At 41.6% G+C, this 19,980-nt stretch overlaps 1 protein-coding gene across 3 annotated transcripts; it reads left to right on the top strand.

The window, feature by feature from the left end:
- Window positions 1–5,519: 5,519 nt before the first annotated feature.
- On the top strand, window positions 5,520–18,948 carry INIP (INTS3 and NABP interacting protein). Of its 3 annotated transcripts, none has more exons than XM_054986806.1 (6): window positions 5,520–5,607; window positions 9,313–9,385; window positions 15,301–15,403; window positions 16,791–16,850; window positions 17,284–17,374; window positions 18,634–18,948. In XM_054986806.1, exons 2-6 carry the CDS (start codon window positions 9,361–9,363, stop codon window positions 18,727–18,729), a joined length of 375 nt encoding a protein of 124 aa, XP_054842781.1. In that variant the 5' UTR covers window positions 5,520–5,607; window positions 9,313–9,360; the 3' UTR covers window positions 18,730–18,948. The 3 variants fall into 3 exon arrangements, with proteins under 3 accessions (XP_054842781.1, XP_054842784.1, XP_054842783.1); XM_054986808.1 differs by lacking the exon at window positions 5,520–5,607 and adding an exon at window positions 7,043–7,143; XM_054986809.1 differs by lacking the exon at window positions 16,791–16,850.
- Window positions 18,949–19,980: the final 1,032 nt, after the last annotated feature.

Here is a 19,980-nt window from a genome sequence, read left to right as displayed (position 1 = left end):
CCATCTGCCATGCCTGTATACGGACTCCCAATATTTGTTTAAATACCCTGCTCCTGGACTATTTTAATCATTTAAAAATATTATTGATTTTATGTTTCTGTGATTTTAATGTATTTTTTAATGTTAGCCACCCTTAGCCACCTCTGTGGGGAGGGGAGGGTATAAAATAAATAAATTAATTAATTTAAAAAAATGTTACCGTGAGCTTTTGAGCTGCTTGATGTCTGTGGACAGGACCATTTAGGGGGTGCTCAATAGGTTTTCTCAGTTGCATTTTTTTCAAGAAAGTAATTTGTATAAAACTATGCCCCTCTTGAGGTCTGTGCCCAAGGCGGCTGCCTAGTTGGTCTAATGGTAGCACCGGCCCTGTCTATAGTTATGGCAAAAAGAAATTGGGAAAGGGGACAGTGATGGTTGTTGTGGGTTTTCCGGGCTGTATTGCCGTGGTCTTGGCATTGTAGTTCCTGACGTTTCACCAGCAGCTGTGGCTGGCATCTTCAGAGGTGTAGCACCAAAAGAAAGAGATCTCTCAGCGTCACCACTGATCTCTATCCTTTGGTGCTACACCTCTGAAGATGCCAGCCACAGCTGCTGGCGAAACGTCAGGAACTACAATGCCAAGACCACGGCAATACAGCCCGGAAAACCCACAACCATCATTCTCCGGCTGTGAAAGCCTTCGACAATACAAAGGGGACAGCCTTGTCTAGTTCCCCGTGCTATATGGATATCTATCAAATGTACATTGCTGGTCCTAACTGTAGCTTTTGTAGAAAAATAAAGAGCATTAATGGCATTTTAGAATTGGTCGCCAAAACCCATTTTTGAAGTAAAAGTTTTAGATATGGTATTACCACTTAATTGAATGCCTTCTCTATATCAAAGGCCAGAAGTAATGCAGGGATTTTGTATGCTTCACAGAAATTAATTATAGTTAAAGTGTTACGTGTATTGTCAATAAGATTCCTTATTGGCATAAAGCCAGTCTGGTCAAGGTGAATGTAGTTGGTTATTTAAATTTAGACAATCTTTTGGCAAATATGCTGGTAAAGATCTTTTGGTCTTGATTCAGTAAGGGTATTGGTTGAGAAGATTTAGTATTTGTAATATGGTTGTCCTTTTTTGGAGTAAGTACTATTTCAGCCTCTGACCAAGATAGAGGGATGCTACCTCCTATCATAACAGAGTTGCATGTGGCAGTTAGTGGAGTTGAAAGTAGGTGAATGTATTTTTTTGTAAAAATTTGGCAGGGAATCCATCCCTGTCTGAAGCTTTGTTATTTTTTTCAAGGATTTGATAGTGACTGTAACATCTTCTGTTGTGATTGGTTGGTCAAGATATTGTTTATGTTCTTGTGAGTTTTTTTGCAAATAATTTCCTGTGACGATAAATAATTTAAAATATGATTAGTGTCAGGATTGTCTGATGTGCAAATGGTTTGGTAGTATTTACAGAATTAGTTTGAGTTTTTCCTGGGTGCCTTTAATAGCTTGTATAGAATGTGAGGAGGTTTTTTCCTTTAATTTTCAAGCAAGTAAGTTTATAGATTGGGTGGCCTTTTTTGTGTTCATCTTCTAGTTTTCTTATTCTAGATACCATTTCATTTCTAATGTTTTCTTTTTGCTCTTCATGACAGGAGGCAATGGAGATGAATTTCCCTCTAAGTACCACTTCCATAGCATCCTACACGTGGATTTGAGGAATGCCACATAGTTTGTTCCTATTGTTTAATTTCTAAAGAGACTTCAGAAGAAATTTATTTGTTAAATAAAAGTGATTTATTTAGTTTCCAATTTGTTTGATGTCATTTATTCTCAGTGTACATTCTGTCCAAGCATAGTCTGTCCACAACTTGTCACCAATCCTTGATGTAAGAGTTTGACTAATTAATTTAGGAGATAAGAATATGTCATTTAAATATGTAATTTAGAAGATAAGAATATGTAGTTAATCCTTGTGTATATATTGTGGATAGAAGAGAAGTATGTATAGTCTGTTACCAGTGGGTTTTGAAGATGTCACTAGATCAATAGATAAAGCCTAAGAGCCATTAATTGATCTTAGCAGCTTAGTAACTGTATTGTTAATTTTAATTGGTTTGACACAATAGGAAGTAAAATTTAAAAGTTCATTCAGAGAGGAGTGATACAAATGTTTACTGCTGCTGACACATTGATTTACCCGTGCTGAACGAAAGCAGAATTGAAAGCCAAGAGAATCGTGCACTCTGCATGAAGACAGCTCGCCAGGTTGTTTTGATCTACAAGCAGCTCTCCACACTGAAAGCAGTGAAAGCAGCTTTCTCAGTAATCATGCTTTGCGGTATTATCCAATAAAATTTTTAAAGTTTGTATATGTACACTCACACATTATGCAATGCATTTATATTTTGTATCACTTTCATATTTATCAAAATACTTAATTTCACAGGTCAAGGGATGGCGTCATGGAAATATAAATAATAAAAATAACTGTGCTTATATACCGCTCTTCTACACATATTAGTGCCTCACCCAGAGCAGTGAACAAGTTAGTGTTATTCTTATCCCAACAATGGAGCTGGGGCTGAGAGGAGTGGCTGACCCAAGGCCACCTACTGAGCTCATGTCAGTAGTGGGATTCAAACCAGTAGACTGCTGATTATGGTTTAGAACACATACTTAGTGAAACATATGCATTCTAAATAACGCCGTATGAACTTCACTGTAGTTCTTTTTCTAGTACGGTGTATAACTGGTGCTTCTTTATCTTTGACAGTCAATTAAAAATAGTGAACAGTATCAGATAAATGTTCTGTAATTGTTAGCAGAGACCAAGGATGACCTGGTCATGTAACTTTTCCTGTCATTTTTACTATCCATATCTCTTACCTTGCAGCTGGGCATAGTGGTACTTTCAGCTAGGTAGAATGTCACATGATTGGAAATAGTAAAAAAGAATTAAATTATGATAGGTTTGATATTTATCTATGTTATCATATGAAAAGATCTTAGATTTCCGCATAAGATAATATATAAAAATGGTAATCCAAATAGCAGATCAGGGTTTTTTGGCCAAAAGAAATCACATGAAGATCTAGGAAGGAAACTTATCCTTGTAATATGTGCTACGGTAACTTGAATGCATTTAATCGTTAATCTGACTGAGTTAGATTTCATTAAAAAATGTTAGGAAACTTAATTCTTGTTGCGTTCATCTGTTCTATTTTTCTATGTTTTATTTAAATAATCATTTATATTTTGATACCGCACTTAATGAAAAAGACTAGTGTTTGTTAATGAAAGAAGCCATTAAACTCTTAGGAGAAGTCTGTCTCCTGGTTGGGAGAGTGCAACAAAAACATCCATCCTGTTTATTTTGTACTGACAAATAATTTCTCTAAAACAGAGAAACGTGTTTTCAGTTCTCACTTGAAGGTTTCAAGCTGCTCAAGATTTAAGATAAAACCACTGAGTATTTAATACTTGTTATTTAATGATTAAAAGTTATGTTTAATATTTATGCCTAATATGATTATAGAAGCAATACTGTTTGAATTATATATATACTTATTTGAGTTGGATTGTTAGTAAAATTACAATTTTATGAAATTTTTACCTTTTTATAACATTACAACATTGTACCACAAAAGTTTTAAGTTTTGCATGAAAAGGTTGCCAAAAATAAACATCCCCATCCCCATCCCCATCCCCATCCCCATGTGGGCGGCGGGCGGCGGGCGGCGGGCGGCGGGCGGCGGGCGGCGGGCGGCGGGCGGCGGGCGGCGGGCGGCGGGCGGCGGGCGGCGGGCGGCGGGCACGAAGGCGAAGGCGAAGGCGAAGGCGAAGGCGAAGGCGAAGGCGAAGACGAAGACGAAGACGAAGACAGCCGGGCCCCCGGGGGTCGCGGCTGCGCCGCTCCCCCCGACGCCCCCCGCCCCGCCTCACACACCCCTGAACTCCAGAGACTGTCCCCCACAAGAGGACATGTGCTGGTGCTGATCCAGTCTCTGGTTCTGGACCTCAGGCCTCACATGTGGCCTGCTTCCAAGCACGCAATGTTAGACTAATACAAGGTTCTTGCCAGCATGCCACATAGGAGGGCTCAGCTCCAAAACTAGAGAATGGACTAGAGTCTCTGGAGTTCAGGGGTGTGTGATTTGGGGTGATCCAAAGATTATTTGGGGTTGCAGGGGGCTTATATTTTCACCAGTTCCATAGCCAAAGCCATGTGTAATAATGGGTGCTTGGAAGCAGGCCACATGTGAGGCCTGAGGTCCAGAACCAGAGACTGGATCAGCACCAGCTCATGTCCTCTTGTGGGGGACAGTCTCTGGAGTTCGGATCTGTGTGATTTGGGGTGATCCAAAGTTTTTTCCTGCTGCAGCTGCTGCCCCTTTCTTCTTATTGAATTGTTCTGGGGGGATCCTATTTTGAAGATGTTTACTCAAGATCTGGGTTTTGTAGGATGACCCAGCATAGGTCCACTTAGAATGCTGAGTCTTGTGAATATGAAGGTGTATAATATGTGCCCCTGCAAACTTCATTTTGGAGTGTAGAGCTTTTCAGTTTCCCCACAATATTTTTCTTTGGCTTTGCGAATAACGAATAAGGAATAAGGAATAAGGAAGTGCGAATAAGGAACTGGGAATAAGTAACCAACTTCAGCTTCGTCACCATAGCCCTGTGAGGCGGATTAGACTGAGAAAGACTGCAACTGACCCAAGGTCACTCAACAAGCTTCCATTGCACAGGGGGGAATCTAGAAAACAGCCGGTCATTCTAACCTCCACTATTTATTATTAATGGCAATGGAAGAAATGGAGACAGATCAAGAAGGGTAGCCGTGTTTGTCTGTCTGTAGCTGTAGAACAGAGCAAGAGTTCAGTAGCACCTATAAGACTAACAAATTGGTGGTGGGGTATGAGCTTTTGTGAGCCACAGCTCACTTCTTCAGATACCTGAAGAAGGGAGAAACCTGATCGCCACTCCCCCCTCATTGATCCCCACTAGGGTTGCCAGGAAAGCACCTACCCTACCACAAATTTTGTTAGTCTAATAGGTGCTACTAGCCTCTTGCTCTTTTTTAACGGAAGGAATATTATTTTTGATGAAAGTTTGAATAAGAGTATTATATGGAATACGTTAAAATTATCGCTGATATTACTTTATTAATATATCCATAGCAACAGTATCTGCAACAAATTAAAATACAGGCTCGTTAATATATAATATGATGTTATATAACAGCGCTATTAAGAACAGCGCGCAGCCACTAAGCGGCGCTCTAGCCCACAGAATCCACTATCTGGCGTGCAGCGCAACCTATCAAAAATTACACAGACAGCGGGTGTTAACATCTTAGCTAAGCCATCCGCCTATCACACGCCATCTAGTCAGCTCAATCCTAGCTCCCGCCTTCCATTCCGAAGGCTGCCAAATGGCCAGAAAATCTGCCCGTCAAAATAGGGAGGAGAATTCGCTAAGCGTCTCATTGGCGATTGAAGAGCGTCTCAGTCTCTGGTCGGGAGGAGGGAGGTGAAATGGGCGGGTCGCTGGCTGATGACAACAGTGCCTATCTCTATGGGGACGGGCCTCTTGTCGCGCACGTTTATGGCGTCACGAGTGGGTGAGTCGACTGTCGGTTCGAAATCCGCTCTGGAGAGAAACTGTCGCGGGGTGGCCGGAGGGGATATTCGTGGCCCGAAAGGGGGATTGGAGCGGGCGGGGGAAGCGAGAGGCTGACGGATGTGGAAGAGACACGAAAGAAAGAAGCCAAAGGGGCTTCCCTAAATGCATAGTTACTTTGTCCGCCCGTTTCGTGTTCGGCTTGGCGTCCATTGTTTCCAGAGGAGGAATCCCGAGCGCGTTCTCAGATGGGGAAATCTTACCGCCATCACCCCTTCATTGACCCCCGCCATGGTTGCCAACCTCCAGGCAGGACACTCTCTATACACAACCAGGGAAAGTAACAATTGCAGAGTATTTAACAATTTTATAAATCTTATAAGCAAGCAAGGTGCAAAGTGCAAAACCAATTAATGTAAATATAAACACAATATAGTCAATCCATAAATAATAATGTCATATCCAACAGGTAAAGTCAAAAGTCCATCGGATGATAGTCCAACTGGTGGAGAGTCATACAAAAGTCAATATTCCATTATCCTTTCTTTCATAAACAAGTTTTTCTGTCATTAACAGATTCTTGGACATGGACCATCATATAATCTAGAAGGATTAATGCTGGACATTCCTTCAAACATTCAGGAACGTCCAGCTTTAATCCTTCTAGATTATGTGATGGACTTTCATAGGATGGACTTTTGACTTTACCTGTTGGATATGACATTATTATTTATGGATTGACTATATTGTGTTTATATTTACATGAATTGGTTTTGCAATTTGCACCTTGTTTGCTTATAAGATTTATAAAATTGTTAAATACTCTGCAATTGTTACTTTCCCTGGTTGTGTATAGAAAGTGTCTTGCTAGTTCAGGGAACCCCCTTCGTTGTGGTTGGTTGAACCTCCAGGCAGGGCCTGGAGATCTCCCGGAATCACAACTGATCTCCAGGCCGATGGGATCAGTTCCCCTGGAGAAAATGGCTGCTTGGGAGGGTGCCCTACAGGGCATTATAACCCACTTTAGAGATCATAGCTTACAATTCCATAAGGAAAAGTTGTTTCTTCTACATTTAAAGGGAAACTGAGGGTTTAGTATTTCCCTTTTTGTTTCCTGTTGCAGTAACTGGAATAAAAATAGCATCTGATTCTATTTACTCTGTTTTTTAAAAAAAAATTATGTCTTGACCTGAAAGGCCCAGATCAGGTGAGCCTGATCTGGTCAGATCTCAGAAGCAAAGCAAGATTGGCCTTGGTTTTGTAATTGGATAGGAGACCTCCAACGAAGACCAGGGTTGCAGAGCCAGGCAATGGAAAACCACCTCTGATAATCTCTTGCTATGAAAACCCCAGCTGCGACTTTAGGGCAGTATTTCATTTTTATATGTTATATGTTTGTCTAAAACATGGCAGTTAAAACCCAGCACAAATACCAACTTAAATGTCCTTTTAGTTTAGGAATGATGGAAGGGGTATCTGGCTACCACAGCTTCTGTCTCTGGTCTGGTTGATGATTGTTGGGAGCTGGGAGGAGCAGGTACGATGGGAGGGTGCCTGACTGCACGTGCTTTTCCCTTACTGGTCTGAAAGGTTGTTCTGGGCTTTTTTTCTCATAATGAAATTCAAGGTGGCATACAGTGTTACCAAGCCATCTAACCCATCTGAGAAGGATCAGCCCTAGGTTTGCTTCAGTTCTGCAGGGCTACTGCATCATACACTTTTTGAAACACTTCTAGAGAAACGTAACTTGTAGTCTCACTAGCATGGTAGACTGATCTACTGATTAAGTAGAAAAGAGCAATAGCATCTATAAGACTAACAAAATTTGTGGTAGGGTAGGAGCTTTTGTTAGTCACACAGCTACTTCTTCAGTGAACAAGTGAGTTCTAACAAAAGCTCCTACCCTACCACAAATTTTGTTAGTCTTATAGGTGCTACTGGACTTTTGCTCTTTTGTACTGCTACAGACAGACTAACACGGCTACCCATCTTGATCTACTGATTAAAGTATCTTCAACTTGGGCCTCTAGTTTTAACAAACTGAGGGATGCCTTGGTGTATATGACTGGCAATTTTAGGACATATTTATGTTATGTTGGTTTTATAACCAGTTTAATTATGGTGGCTTATCTCTAAGGACTGTAGTATGTTGAAGATAATGATAATTCTGGTACAAATCCCTGATCCTCCTTCACATAACTGCAGATCACTATGAAAAAAGAACAGATTATAAACCAGTTAAAAGTCCGTAACATAAATAGATGCTCACATTTTTATTTTTTCTGCCCCTAATCATTTAACAGCCACCCGAGAGAAATCAAACAGATGAAGCTTTTCCTACCTTGTTACCATGTGAAGAAAAGATTTCTGTTCACCCTCTACGGCTTACAGTGCATTCCTGAACAAAATTAACTCCTTTTGAAGTCTATAGGAGGGGGTCTCCGATGCTTCACTAATAAGACAGGGACCATAGACTTCACCACTTTGTTGCCCTACATACAATCTGTTGCTTTAAATATGTGCTCCTATGAGCGACCTGTGCTTCATGTTGTCTCACGTCAGTCCTAGAATTCTTTATGTTCTGTTTCAGCATTTCTTCAACTCTGTATTGGATTCCTGCTAACGCTATGTCTTTGTAAACTTGTATTTATTTACCCTGTGGCACAGAGTGGTAAGCTGCAGTACTGCTGCCCAAGCTCTGCTCACGACCTGAATTCGATCCTGGTTGAAGCTGGGTTCAGGTAGCCGGCTCAAGGTTGACTCAGCCTTCCATCCTTCCGAGGTCGGTAAAATGAGCACCCAGTTTCCTGGGGGTAAAGTGTAGATGACTGGGGAAGGCAATGGCAAACCACCCCGTAAAAAGTCTGCCAAGAAAACATCGTGATGCGACGTCCCCCCATGGGTCAGTAATGACTTGGTGCTTGCACAGGGGACTACCTTTACCTTTTTATGTTCTTGATATTGACTGTACTAATCTCACACTGTATAATCTGCCTTGAGTCTCAGTGAGAAAGGTGAACAATAAATAAATAAATTAGAAGGGTGTAACTCTGCTTGTATTGCCAGCGGCTGTTAGATGAACTGGAGCACAGCGAGTTAAAAAAACGTGGACAACCTATTGGCATATACCATTTTGTTAGTAACTTTCTTCTGGAAATCCAAATTGCTAACTAGAAAAAAAAACCCAGCTAGATTCAGACAACATACACAACAACTCAGAAATCTTCTTTCTGAGCAACTGAGTGATGAACTGACAAGGCTGGGTATATTTTTATTTATTTATGTCATTTATATTCCACCTTTCTCACTGAGACTCAAAGCAAATCACATAGTGTGAGATTAGTACAATCAGTGGCAAGGACAAGGGCAGGCATTTCCATACAGTGTCAAGAACATTTCCATAAACAGTGTCATAGGGTAAATGAATACAAGTTTACAAATACATAGTATTAGCAAGGATCCAATATGGGGTCGAAGAATTGCTGAAACAGAACATAATCAGTTCTAGAACTTACATTAAACAACATGAAGCACAGCTAGCATACAGGAGTACATCTCTGTGTGATGGTTTGCTCTGGTTATCTGTTTGATCTAAAACAATTTTTTGTAAGTTTTCATATTTTCGAAGTCGCTGAAGAAAGCTGTTAGCGCATCTCAACATATCGGATTGCTTCATATTAATTTGTGTTGTGGGTTTTTTTTAAAGCTCTCCCTTTAACAACAAGCTGATAAAATTAAAGCTGCCGGTGTCAAGATGGCTTCGAACCCTCCTGGGCAAGGTAAATGCTCGATAATCTTTCTTACAGCTGCAAAGCGGCGCCAGTGTCTTCTGTGGTTTGATTTCTGAATTGTGTGAAATTTTGTGAAATCTGCTTTTTTTCTTATGAGTGAGAGAGAGCGAAACATCCCAATGAGGGATTGATCCAGCTCTTTTGTTAAGTCTTAAAAAGGTAAAGTCTTAGCAGTGCTTAATGTAGCCCTCCTGAACTCCAGTGTTAACATTTTGGTTCAAAAGTGTTGAAACCAACAGCAGAGTTGCTTGTTAAGATCCAGATCTGGATTGTATTCACATCTGCATAGCGACGATTGCCCAGTCTGGAACTGCCTGAATTTTGGCTTTTGATGTGCTTCACCGTCTGGTCTCCGCTGATTATTATATGCTACTAGTTGCATGTGGCTAAAGGTACGTTAAGACCAGTGATGTCTTTGCCTCTGAAAAATGCTACGTGGCAGCAGTGTTTTATGCAAATGACACGCTCAATTCATTAATAGGGTCCATGGGTGCTTTCCAGCACCTCTGTCTTTGGAAATGCGTTCAGCAGCTGTGCCCTTCACAAGCAATCACACTGTGGCATTTAATTCTAATAATTTTTATTTATATCTCTCCATCAGTTGGTGCCTGGAGTGCTTTGCATAAAATAATAAACTGCAGTTGGCACAGTTGGTAGTTTACAGAATGTAATAAAGTTGCATAAAAATCCAATTAACATATATTTTACAAAGAGAAGACCGGGAAGGTAGGCAAAGGGGAGAAACCAGTGCGCCCCCCCCCCCGCCAACCCAACTAAACCGCCTAAAAGGCCTTTAAAGTGTGCTTTAAAGCCAAGGAACAGAATTGAATATCTGGACGAAGGGAGTCCTGCAATGAAAAAACCATCACAATAAAGTAGTAAAGAGTCCAGTAGCACCTTTAAAACTAACCAACTTTATTGTAGCAGAAGCTTTTGAGAACCACAGCTCTCTTTGTCAGATGCAACATGCATCTGACAAAGAGAGCTGTGGTTCTCGAAAGCTTCTGCTACAATAAAGTTGGTTAGTCTTAAAGGTGCTACAGGACTCTGCTGTTTTGCAGCTGCAGACTAACACGGCTGACTCCTCTGGATCCCTCACAAAAAAGGTTAGGTGTATTTTTAAAAACGTTTTAAATTGATTTTTAAAGACTACATTTTAACAGGAAGACAAAAATGCACTTGCCAGACAGTTTAGGTTCTGTCACGCCATAGCGTGGCCAAGATGCAGAACTTGGAATCGGTTTCTGTTGATGAAGGAGCTTGGTTGGTTTTAATTTGCTCCACTTGAGTTCTGTGGGACAAAATGCTACTATGCACTATGAGGGTCAAACCACACGAGACAAAATACACTGGAATTACACTCGAATTACACTCACATTTCAAAATACATTTGAATAACCCGTGTAATTCGAGAGTATTTTCTCTTGTGTGGTGAGACCCTGAGCACAAATAACTTAACTGCACCACTATAAGGTCCTTATAATATACTGGCCCTCCTTCTGTTCTGTTAGATATGTCACCATACCAGAAACATTTAACATGTACGGTTATTGTTTCACTTCTTTTACATTTTTTATTCATTCTCTTGAAATGTAAATCTGCATGATAATCTCATTATGTTTGCTCCTTCCCAAATTTTTATTAGCCTGAAGTTTGAGGGCTTTTTTTTTTTTGCTTCCAACATCTAGCAATTAACAATTTTGCCTTAAGCTAATAAAAGATTTAATGCCCGCTCTTGGCTTCTTGCCAGTTGTAACGATGCCAATAAAATGACTTTGGGATCGAGCAGAAGATTAATACCAAAAGATCTTCTTATCCAGTTAATTATCTTTTCCCCATACCCCTTCCCCCACCCCAGCTAACAGCCCTGGAAGGCCCGCTATTAAGATGTGCTTGAGGATAGTACCACTTCAGACGGCGGGTGGGGGGAACTACATGTCTGAGTCCTGTGTCTCATATGACAGCTCTCTCTCTCTCTCTCTATCTGAAAGAAATAGCCTTTAACGCAGGTGAACATTATTATTTAATGCATTTTAAAATCGCCTTTTAAAAAGGGTTAATAATAATAACAACATTAGATTTATATACCGTTCTTCAGGACAATTTTAACACCTACTCAGAGCAGTTTACAAAGTGTGTTACTATCTTCGTGACCATCACCCTGTGAGGTGGGTGGGGCTAAGAGAGCTCCGAGAAGCTGTGACAGACCCAAGATCACCCAGCTGGCTTCAAGTGGAGGAGTGTGGAATCAAACCCGGCTCTCCAGATTAGAGTCCTACTGCTCTTAACCACTACGCCAAACTGGCTCCCGAAAGCTGTTTATAATCATCATCATCATCTAACTTGAAGACCTTTTAGAAAGGAAGGTCTTCAGAGATGTGGCTTTTCTTGGTCCCAGGGAAGGAGTTGCACAGGCAGGGGTGTGACCATTGAAAAGGCCCTTCTCCTTGTCCCAGCCAATGGAACTTCAGTAAGAGCAGACTCCCAGAGGAAAAGTCTTAGACCTCCAATCTCGGGATGGGTGATATGGGTGGAGGGAGACCGTCAGATGCTCTGAGCCCAAGCCATTTAGGCCTTTACTGGTCAAAAACAGTACTGAGCCCAGAAACCAGCCAGAAGCCAGCCCCAGGTTAATACGGTCACCAGAGTTCATTCTCCTGAGGACCTTGTTATACCAGATGTATCTTCAAGGGCAGCCCCTTGTAGAATGCATTACATTGATCAAAGGAACGTTCAAACATGCAGATCTCCATCTGCATTCTAGAATGGGCTATATTATACGGTGGTTTGAATACATAGCTTGGCTCTCACAAAAAAGCCTACAGCTGTCCCCCCCCCTTTGGTCGATGGTTTGGTGGCATGTTCTCTTCCTGATGGGCACTGAATACATGTGACGAAAACGTTGACTGAATTTATAGATTATTTTTTGCCATCGAAAAGTATCTAGAAAGAATACTTGTTTTTTGTGTAATATGTTCCTATTGTCCTCAGTAGATGAGCCTAACTTAAAGTGAATTTTAGAATTCGGGGTTTTTTTGCAAGAAGGGATGGAAAGTGGGGCATAAGCCTCGCTGTATTTTAAACCGCTGCTCAGAATGCAAAGCTTCAAATTTGAGGGCCGGTCCATACGCAGGATCTCCCCAACGTCTTCACAATCCATAAACCACTGTATGTATTAAATTGTTTTATATATGTGGTCACAGTTATCAGAGGCAAGTAAAATATTCATACTCCTTTAATAATTCAGGGGAATTTAATGAGCAACATGAATTTAGCTTAATTGTTACAGAATGTGTTGGGAGAACACTTCAGAATGTAAATTATTACAAGAAAGTGATAGGGAATTGGCTTGCTGATCGTCACTGTGAAAGGCCCAATTAAGTTATCATAAATGGTGCACTGATAGGTTTAGAATGTTGCCAAGGTTGCCTGCATCCTATTGGTCCATGCGAACAGTAGCCTTGGGTGTTCTGGCCTCAAAGAGTCTCTCTTCCATCAGCACATGTCCCTTTGTTTAAAAAAAAAAAAACTCTCCTTGCAGTTGTCTGGCCCTTTGGAAAATGCACGCTCCCCTCTTCTCAGCCCAAAGCAGAACCTACTTGAGACTGAGTGTTCTGCTGATCTCTGCTGCTGAGGTGATCGTTGGAGGCTCTTGTGCCCCTCTGCTTAGCCCAACTAAGGGGAGGCCAACTAAGGGGAGGCCAAGGATTGACAAAGGAGCCTGCCTACACCCTGGGAAGAATGTGGGGCAACACATCCGTCCCTACGGGAGAGGAAATGGAGCAAAGAATTGCCCACCCAGCCACCCCACATCTACTTATAATACATTGTAGATATTACCCAGACAGTGATTTGGGTTAGTATTTAAGAAACATAAGGAATATCAATATCCAGGTGACTATCGTGTATCGAGGCGTCCTTTGCTGTGCTTATCTGCTGTGCGTTCTTTGCACAACTTCATAACATGCTCTCTGTGAAAACTGCATGTCTCCTTAGTTGGACTGTTTCCCAAGCTAGTCAATTTTTAGTGTAATGGCACTAATTGTGATTGGTTCGCAAAGGATAGCACAAAGATCCTGTTTTTGAAAAGTACGGGTTATAGTACAAACTACATTTAGCTATCAAGCATATTGTATATCGGGTTTTTACACTCTTTAGTTTAAGTAATTTATGTATATCTGGTTTCTGCACTCTGTAGTTTAAGTAATTTATGAACTTTCTCTAGCAAGCCATCCAGTACCATCCAGCCTTTGTTTTTTAGGTCCAGATCAGAACCACAGTGTCATACTTTGCCATGCAAAATTTCCACCGGCTGCAGATTGGGCTGTCAGATGCCTACCGACAGTGCAGTCAGCTTATCCTAGAGCAGCACTCAGTTCCCTCCAGTAATATCTCTGAAACAGTTACAGGCTAAATGCATGTGTTGAGATATGTCAGTTGGCATCTGTGTTTCCCTAAGCCTTGAGCTGATATTGGGTAATTCATTGAATGTGGAGGGCCACGGAAGATGTATATTCTGGAGTTACATATCAATTGTATGTTACAGCTACATGCAATCAACGTAGTTTCCATTAAAAAATTGCATCATAATTAGCCTAGCATGAGTGTTGTAATATGTGGTGGATACACGTATTGCTGGAGTCAGCCCTTGAAACTGGAATCAGCCCTTGAAAAATCTTGAAATGCAGCCTGAGAAAGAATGGGTTGTATCCTGCTATACTTCTCAGCTAAGCACGTGGCCTTCCTCCAGCCCAGGAAGCTGTTCTGCTGGAATGCTCCACAGTTAAGAGTCTCTCTACGTGAGACATCTTACACGAGAACGCTCAAGTGTAGAGAGATGCAATTTTAGCAGAGAAGCATAGTTTAAAAAGACAGTGCTGAAGGCTCTGTCAATTTCACCTCTCTGCAGAGCTGCAAGGATGACTCCTCAGAGGGTTTGTTAATTTCCTTTTTGCCTCCCCAAAGGGGTGACCTAAAAGACTCCTAGACAGCCCTGTAAACAGAGCTGGACTTTGTGAGTCTCTCTACACAAGATGCCTTCAAACTACGCTTCCCGGCTAACATTGCATCTCCCGACACTTGACCGTCCTCATGTAAGAGGTCTTATGTAGAGAGACTCTTACAGTGCAATCCTAAAAAGTGTTACTCCAGTCTAAATCCATTGAAATCAATGGGCTTAGACTGGAGTAACTTTACTTAGGATTGCACAGAATCATAAGACAAAGTCCAGAGTTTAGAAACAATATTTTGAACTTCTTATAATGCTGCTGTCTGATTCTGACGATTTGCTCTGTCCCCCTGCCCCTCACCATGACATTTTCTAAGTGTCTGTCGTAACTGGAATGTTTTTTGTTAATCTGTAATTCTCAGGATTGTAATTAGCCCGTGCAGGTGGCACAAAAGCATGCACCCAAAAGAGCTTTTATTTCGAATGTTGGTAGTATTGTTTCCAGCCAAAATTTGCTGGAATAAACTAAGGACACAATTTGGCCATATCTTGTCTGAGTTGTTCTGGACGCAGTTGCTTCCTGTCTGTAGGATGTAGTATTTGTAATGCAGAAATCCATGTCTAGGTGTTCGTCGGGGAAGAAACAGTGGCATCGTTCCAGGAGCCTACTTGTTTGTGTGAAACTGGCATCCCAAAGCAACCTTGCTCAAGATTAAAGACTTCTCCTAATACTTAGCATTCACAATACTGTAAGGAAGTCATTGAAGTTTATAAATGGAAAGGGGGGTGTTAATAGACTTCAAGGATGAGGCTCATCAGCTTTGAAGATTAATATATTCCTCATTTATATTCATTCTAATGTACTGTGGAGAGACTTTAAGCCGGTCAGGTTATGGGGTGGTAAGAAAAAAATAAAGCACATCCCCGACATTTACATTTTTCTTGTTCTTGCCAGGCTTTCAGAATAAAAACAGGGTTGCAATTTTGGCTGAGCTAGACAAGGAGAAGAGAAAGCTGCTGATGCAAAACCAGTCTTCCACAAATCACCCCGGGGCCAGGTACTGAACATTTGGAGACCTGTGTGTTTATTTGAGCAGTATTCTCTGATCAAAGCAAAAAGTCAAATGTCGCCTTTTCATATAATAAGACATAAATCTAATGGAACGACTTCGTTTTATAAGAGTTGCACATTGACTGATTGCGGCAAGCGCCTTAAAAAGGACAGCCAGCACACACACGCTGCCGCTCTAGTCTTCTGTTTTTTTCCTTTTTCTTTGGAACAGAAAAACTTGGACACAGTTCTTTTAAAAAATGTGTTCTATCCCTCCCCCCCAGTAAAAAAATCACTCCTAAAGCTGCCTAGAGTCTGAAATCCGTAGTAAAATAATAGGTAATAAAAGTACAATGAAAGAACAATTAAAACCATAAAACTAAGTATACCGTACAGCCAAATATGAGAGGACCTGAACCTAAGCATGTCAGATGAAGTCAGATAAAACAACTTTGGCAGTGGCAATCTAAACCCCATAAGAAAGATCCCTCTGTGATGGTCAGTCTAGTGAGTTTCTATACAGGCAAATCTCAGAACAGTGGCCCTGTCAATCACCTCCGGCAAAAAAAACCTGAGTGCTTTCTGTCAAAGAAAGGCAGGAATTGACAGGCTGCCAAACTTCCTTGCACTATTCCTTTTTAATGTAGGTACGAGCTGAAATAATCGCATATAATGGTCAATGCAGTTCTAAGCAGAGTTACCCCAGTCTAAGCCCATTGAAATCAATAGGCTTAGACTGGAGTAACTTTGCTTAGGATTGCACTGTTTGTCTTCCGATTTGTCATGATCTTACCCAGCACCAAAGAAATACTCTCCCCCCCACCCCATCTCATCACCATCAAATATGTAGATTGAACTCCTCACAAGAGCATTTGTTTCTGAATGTGTTCATGTGCTCATGATCTCAGTGGGCTATGTAAGCATGCAGTGTTCAGAGGCGGGGTAGGGAACTGTAGGGATGTGGACATGATAACCCCGTTAGTTGAGCAAGTAATTCTTCAGAATTCTCAGTCGGATGACACGCAGCTCATTCTCAGCTCCCCTGGAGAATGCCCAGCCATTAATTCTGGACAGTTCTTGAAGAACGTAGAGAGTAGCAGGATCTTGATTCTTTGCTTTATCCACTCTCTTTTTCTAGCTGTAAATTCTCTTCATAGATGTAACATTACAACCTGCGATTAATGAAAATCGCTGAGATTACAAAGGCGCTCTGAATTTAAAAGTGCAAAAATGAATACCTCTGTGTATGATTTCCTTAAGTGTGTAGTCTAGAGCTTTATCTTGTTGCTCGTGGCGGCGTAGGCACTTTTGAAAATGTACTGTATGAACATGTTGGCTACAAAGAAAGTTTGTCTGGGGTGGATTTCAATGGGAAACTCTTTTCGTGCATACAGAGTTCTGCAGCCACTCTACCAAACATATGAACTCCCCATCATGAAGACTATGGACCCCTGGTTAGTAGTGCTGTTGTCTTATTCAGGTATCACTTAGGAAAGTCACTGGGTGGCACTGGTAAGAGACACGAATGAGCTGGGGGACCGAGTGTCATTTCCACTGCATGCCTTCCAGCTGATTTCCCTTTGGTTCACACTGGGGCTTGGGCATCCTTCCTGTTTGACTTAGCCTGCCATCGCTGGAGCCAGAGTCGCTGAACAGAATTTGTTCATCTGGTGCTCGCCCACCATCTTGCATGTCAGGTTTCCCAAACACCGAAGCCTTGTATTCAGAGCAGGATCTTGTCTGGGGTGGATTTCAACGGGAAACTCTTTTTGTGCATACAGAGTTTCTTGGCTCTGCGGTACCCGCCCTGGCCGTCGTCCTGCGGTGGTGCTTGATTCTGCTGCGTTTGTATGACACGGGTTCTTTTCTCCCCCCTGTTGCTTGCAGCCTCTCGCTCGCTAGGTCCTCCCTTAACAAGGATTTCCGTGATCACGCCGAGCAACAGCACATAGCAGCGCAGCAGAAGGCTGCCTTGCAGGTGAGTGGTCCTAGTCAAAGCAGGCCCCAGTCGACTGTGTTGTGGGTTTCCATGGGGTCTTATGTCTTTCCTGGAACGTCTTTTTGCATGTGCCAGGAGCGAAGACGGATGTACCTCACAAAACTTAGATATTGTACATGGATGTATTCGATGGCTGTATGTGCATGGCGTCCAAAGTAGCATCCATGTCTTCTTGTCTCGTGCCATATGACTGTTATATTCAGTATATATCAATTGTTGTAAAAATAGATCAAAGTTGTAAATATATGTTTGAATGTACCTCAAAGCCCTCTCTTCTGTATCCTGTCATGCTGGAGTTCAGCAGAGGGTGCAGTGGTGACCTAAAAGACTCCTAGACAGCCCTGTAAACAGATTGGGACTTTATGTGTCTCTCTACATGAGACGCCTCGGCGCATGTTCATCAAGTGTAGGGAGACACAATGTTAGTCGGGAAACGTAGTTTTAAAAGACAGAGCCGGCAAAGATTGCTCTTCAGAGGGTTTGTCAATGTCATCTTCACCTCCCAAAGGCTCTGTCAATTTCACCTCTCCAGTCTAAAACTGTGGGATCGCAACCAGAAGGCAGCCATGAATGGAAATGGGCTGGAGCTGCCTTCCAGAGCCGGGCTTGGGCCTGGAGAGGTTATAATGGACTGAAGTTTCCCTTCTGGCATTTCACAGCTCCAGTGTATAGCAAAGCCTTTGCCCTGCCACTGGCTCTTTTTTTATATACTACTCTTCCCGGCTACCATTGAATCTCCCAACACTTGTTCTTCATGTGTCAGACGTCTCTTGTGGAGAGACTGTGCGTCCTGCGTTGCTGTTTGCCTTCTGCATCGAATGATGTATCCTGGCTCTTAACACCACTTTGCCTGCAACCAAAGATACTTTCAGGCTGCTTATAAAACACAGGAGAGTGACGGGGGCGGGGGGGGGGGGGTTAAGCAGCCTAACTGAGTGTTGGGTGTTGCAGCCTTTGTCATTAAGCAGAAGTTGCCTCTAGATCTTCATTTTTCAGTGCATACTTTAGCTGGAATGATAGCAGGCAGATTCAGAGCAATATACAACAGTGTTTGTTGTTTCTTTTCTTTTTTATTAGCGAGTAATAACAACAACAGAAAATAATTTTTTTTACAGAGGAACCATATACTGTTTTATAAACATTTAGGTTTGTAAGGATTCGCTCCTGTTTGCTTAATTCCATGTTGATTCAAGTAGCAGTATGCTTTTTCCTGTTTCATTTTTTATTTCTTTTTCCAGCACGCTCACGCACATTCTTCAGGATACTTCATCACCCAGGACTCTGCATTTGGAAATCTTATTCTACCTGTATTACCACGGCTGGATTTAGAGTGAGAACTTGATTTAGTGTCCTTCCAATGAAAGCCATTGAGGTAGCATCGTGCAGCTTCGGTTCCCCTTCCCAAGCCATCGGTAGTGATTTGTGAAAATAGCAGAGGACTCGAAACTGGACTTATTTTTCTTTACATTCTGCCTTTGTAAAAGTTTTCATTTTGGAGCCGGACTTTTAATTGGGGAAGGTGAAGATTAAACTATTTTACGAGTTCTAAACTACCTTGCTTCTTCCCTATAGTCTGAAAATTGGATAAGGCTGATACAGGCTTGAATTTGCTATCTTGGTTCCTGCTTGTTCATTCTTTTAGTTGAATTTACCATGTGTGCAACACCATTGATACAGTACATGAACTTCCTAGTAAACATTTACCATCTCAGCAATTCATACAAGGTTGGTTAGTGTTATCCCCGAGTTTCAAAGGTAAGTGATTCCCCCTCCCGCCCCCATGGCTCAGGTGAGCTTGCAAAAAGTTCGTTCGGTCACACACTCCTATCTAATTCAGGTGACTATTCTGTAGTGGAAGTGCTACATTTCAGTTTTATGAATGACAACAAACAGCTCTGCCTTCAGAATGTTTCAGACATTGTTTTTTCTTCTGGGGATGGGTGAAAAGCTTGCGTATATGGAGAAAACTCCCCCTAAAAGGCAACAATAGTCTTGTTTGTTTACAGCATTTGAAGGGTAGATGGATCTAAGTAAGCACTTATATTACAGCGGCCTATACAAATAGCAAAGGTACTTTAATGAATTTAAATCAAAGTTTGTAAATGATGGATTATTTTAAATAGCAACCTTATTATTTGATAAAGCTTTAAAGCAAAACTAGTGGAGAGGTGGATTAAATTTTCCTGGACGCAAAATATAGAACATCTAGCGTCGAGGAAAGTGCAAAGTCCTTGCAACAGAAGCAATCTCTAAGAGCGGCCAGATGCTGTCCGACATACGATAGTCTTCAGTAATGTTTTGTATTCCCTGTTTAGTAGTTTAGCTTCCAGGTTTGCTCTGCCCTTTTTGAGAGTGCAGTTGTAAAATGATCCCTAAACATGGAATGAAGTATGTGGGATTTGGGGTGAAATGTACGCATGAAATGAGAAGTCCCCAAATTTGTAATTTGCTGTAACATTAGTTCCACTTTTCTCTGAAATGTGTTGCCACAAGAGGGAGTTGGGGGGAGGTGAGCAATTTCATTCTTTGAGAGCAAGGATTGTCATGATGTGTCTGAGCAAGTAAAATTTGTGAACTGATCTTAT

This window comes from Eublepharis macularius, chromosome 8 (assembly GCF_028583425.1).
Source record: "Eublepharis macularius isolate TG4126 chromosome 8, MPM_Emac_v1.0, whole genome shotgun sequence".
NCBI lineage: Eukaryota > Metazoa > Chordata > Lepidosauria > Squamata > Eublepharidae > Eublepharis > Eublepharis macularius.
This window is presented reverse-complemented; position numbering and strand designations above follow the sequence as displayed.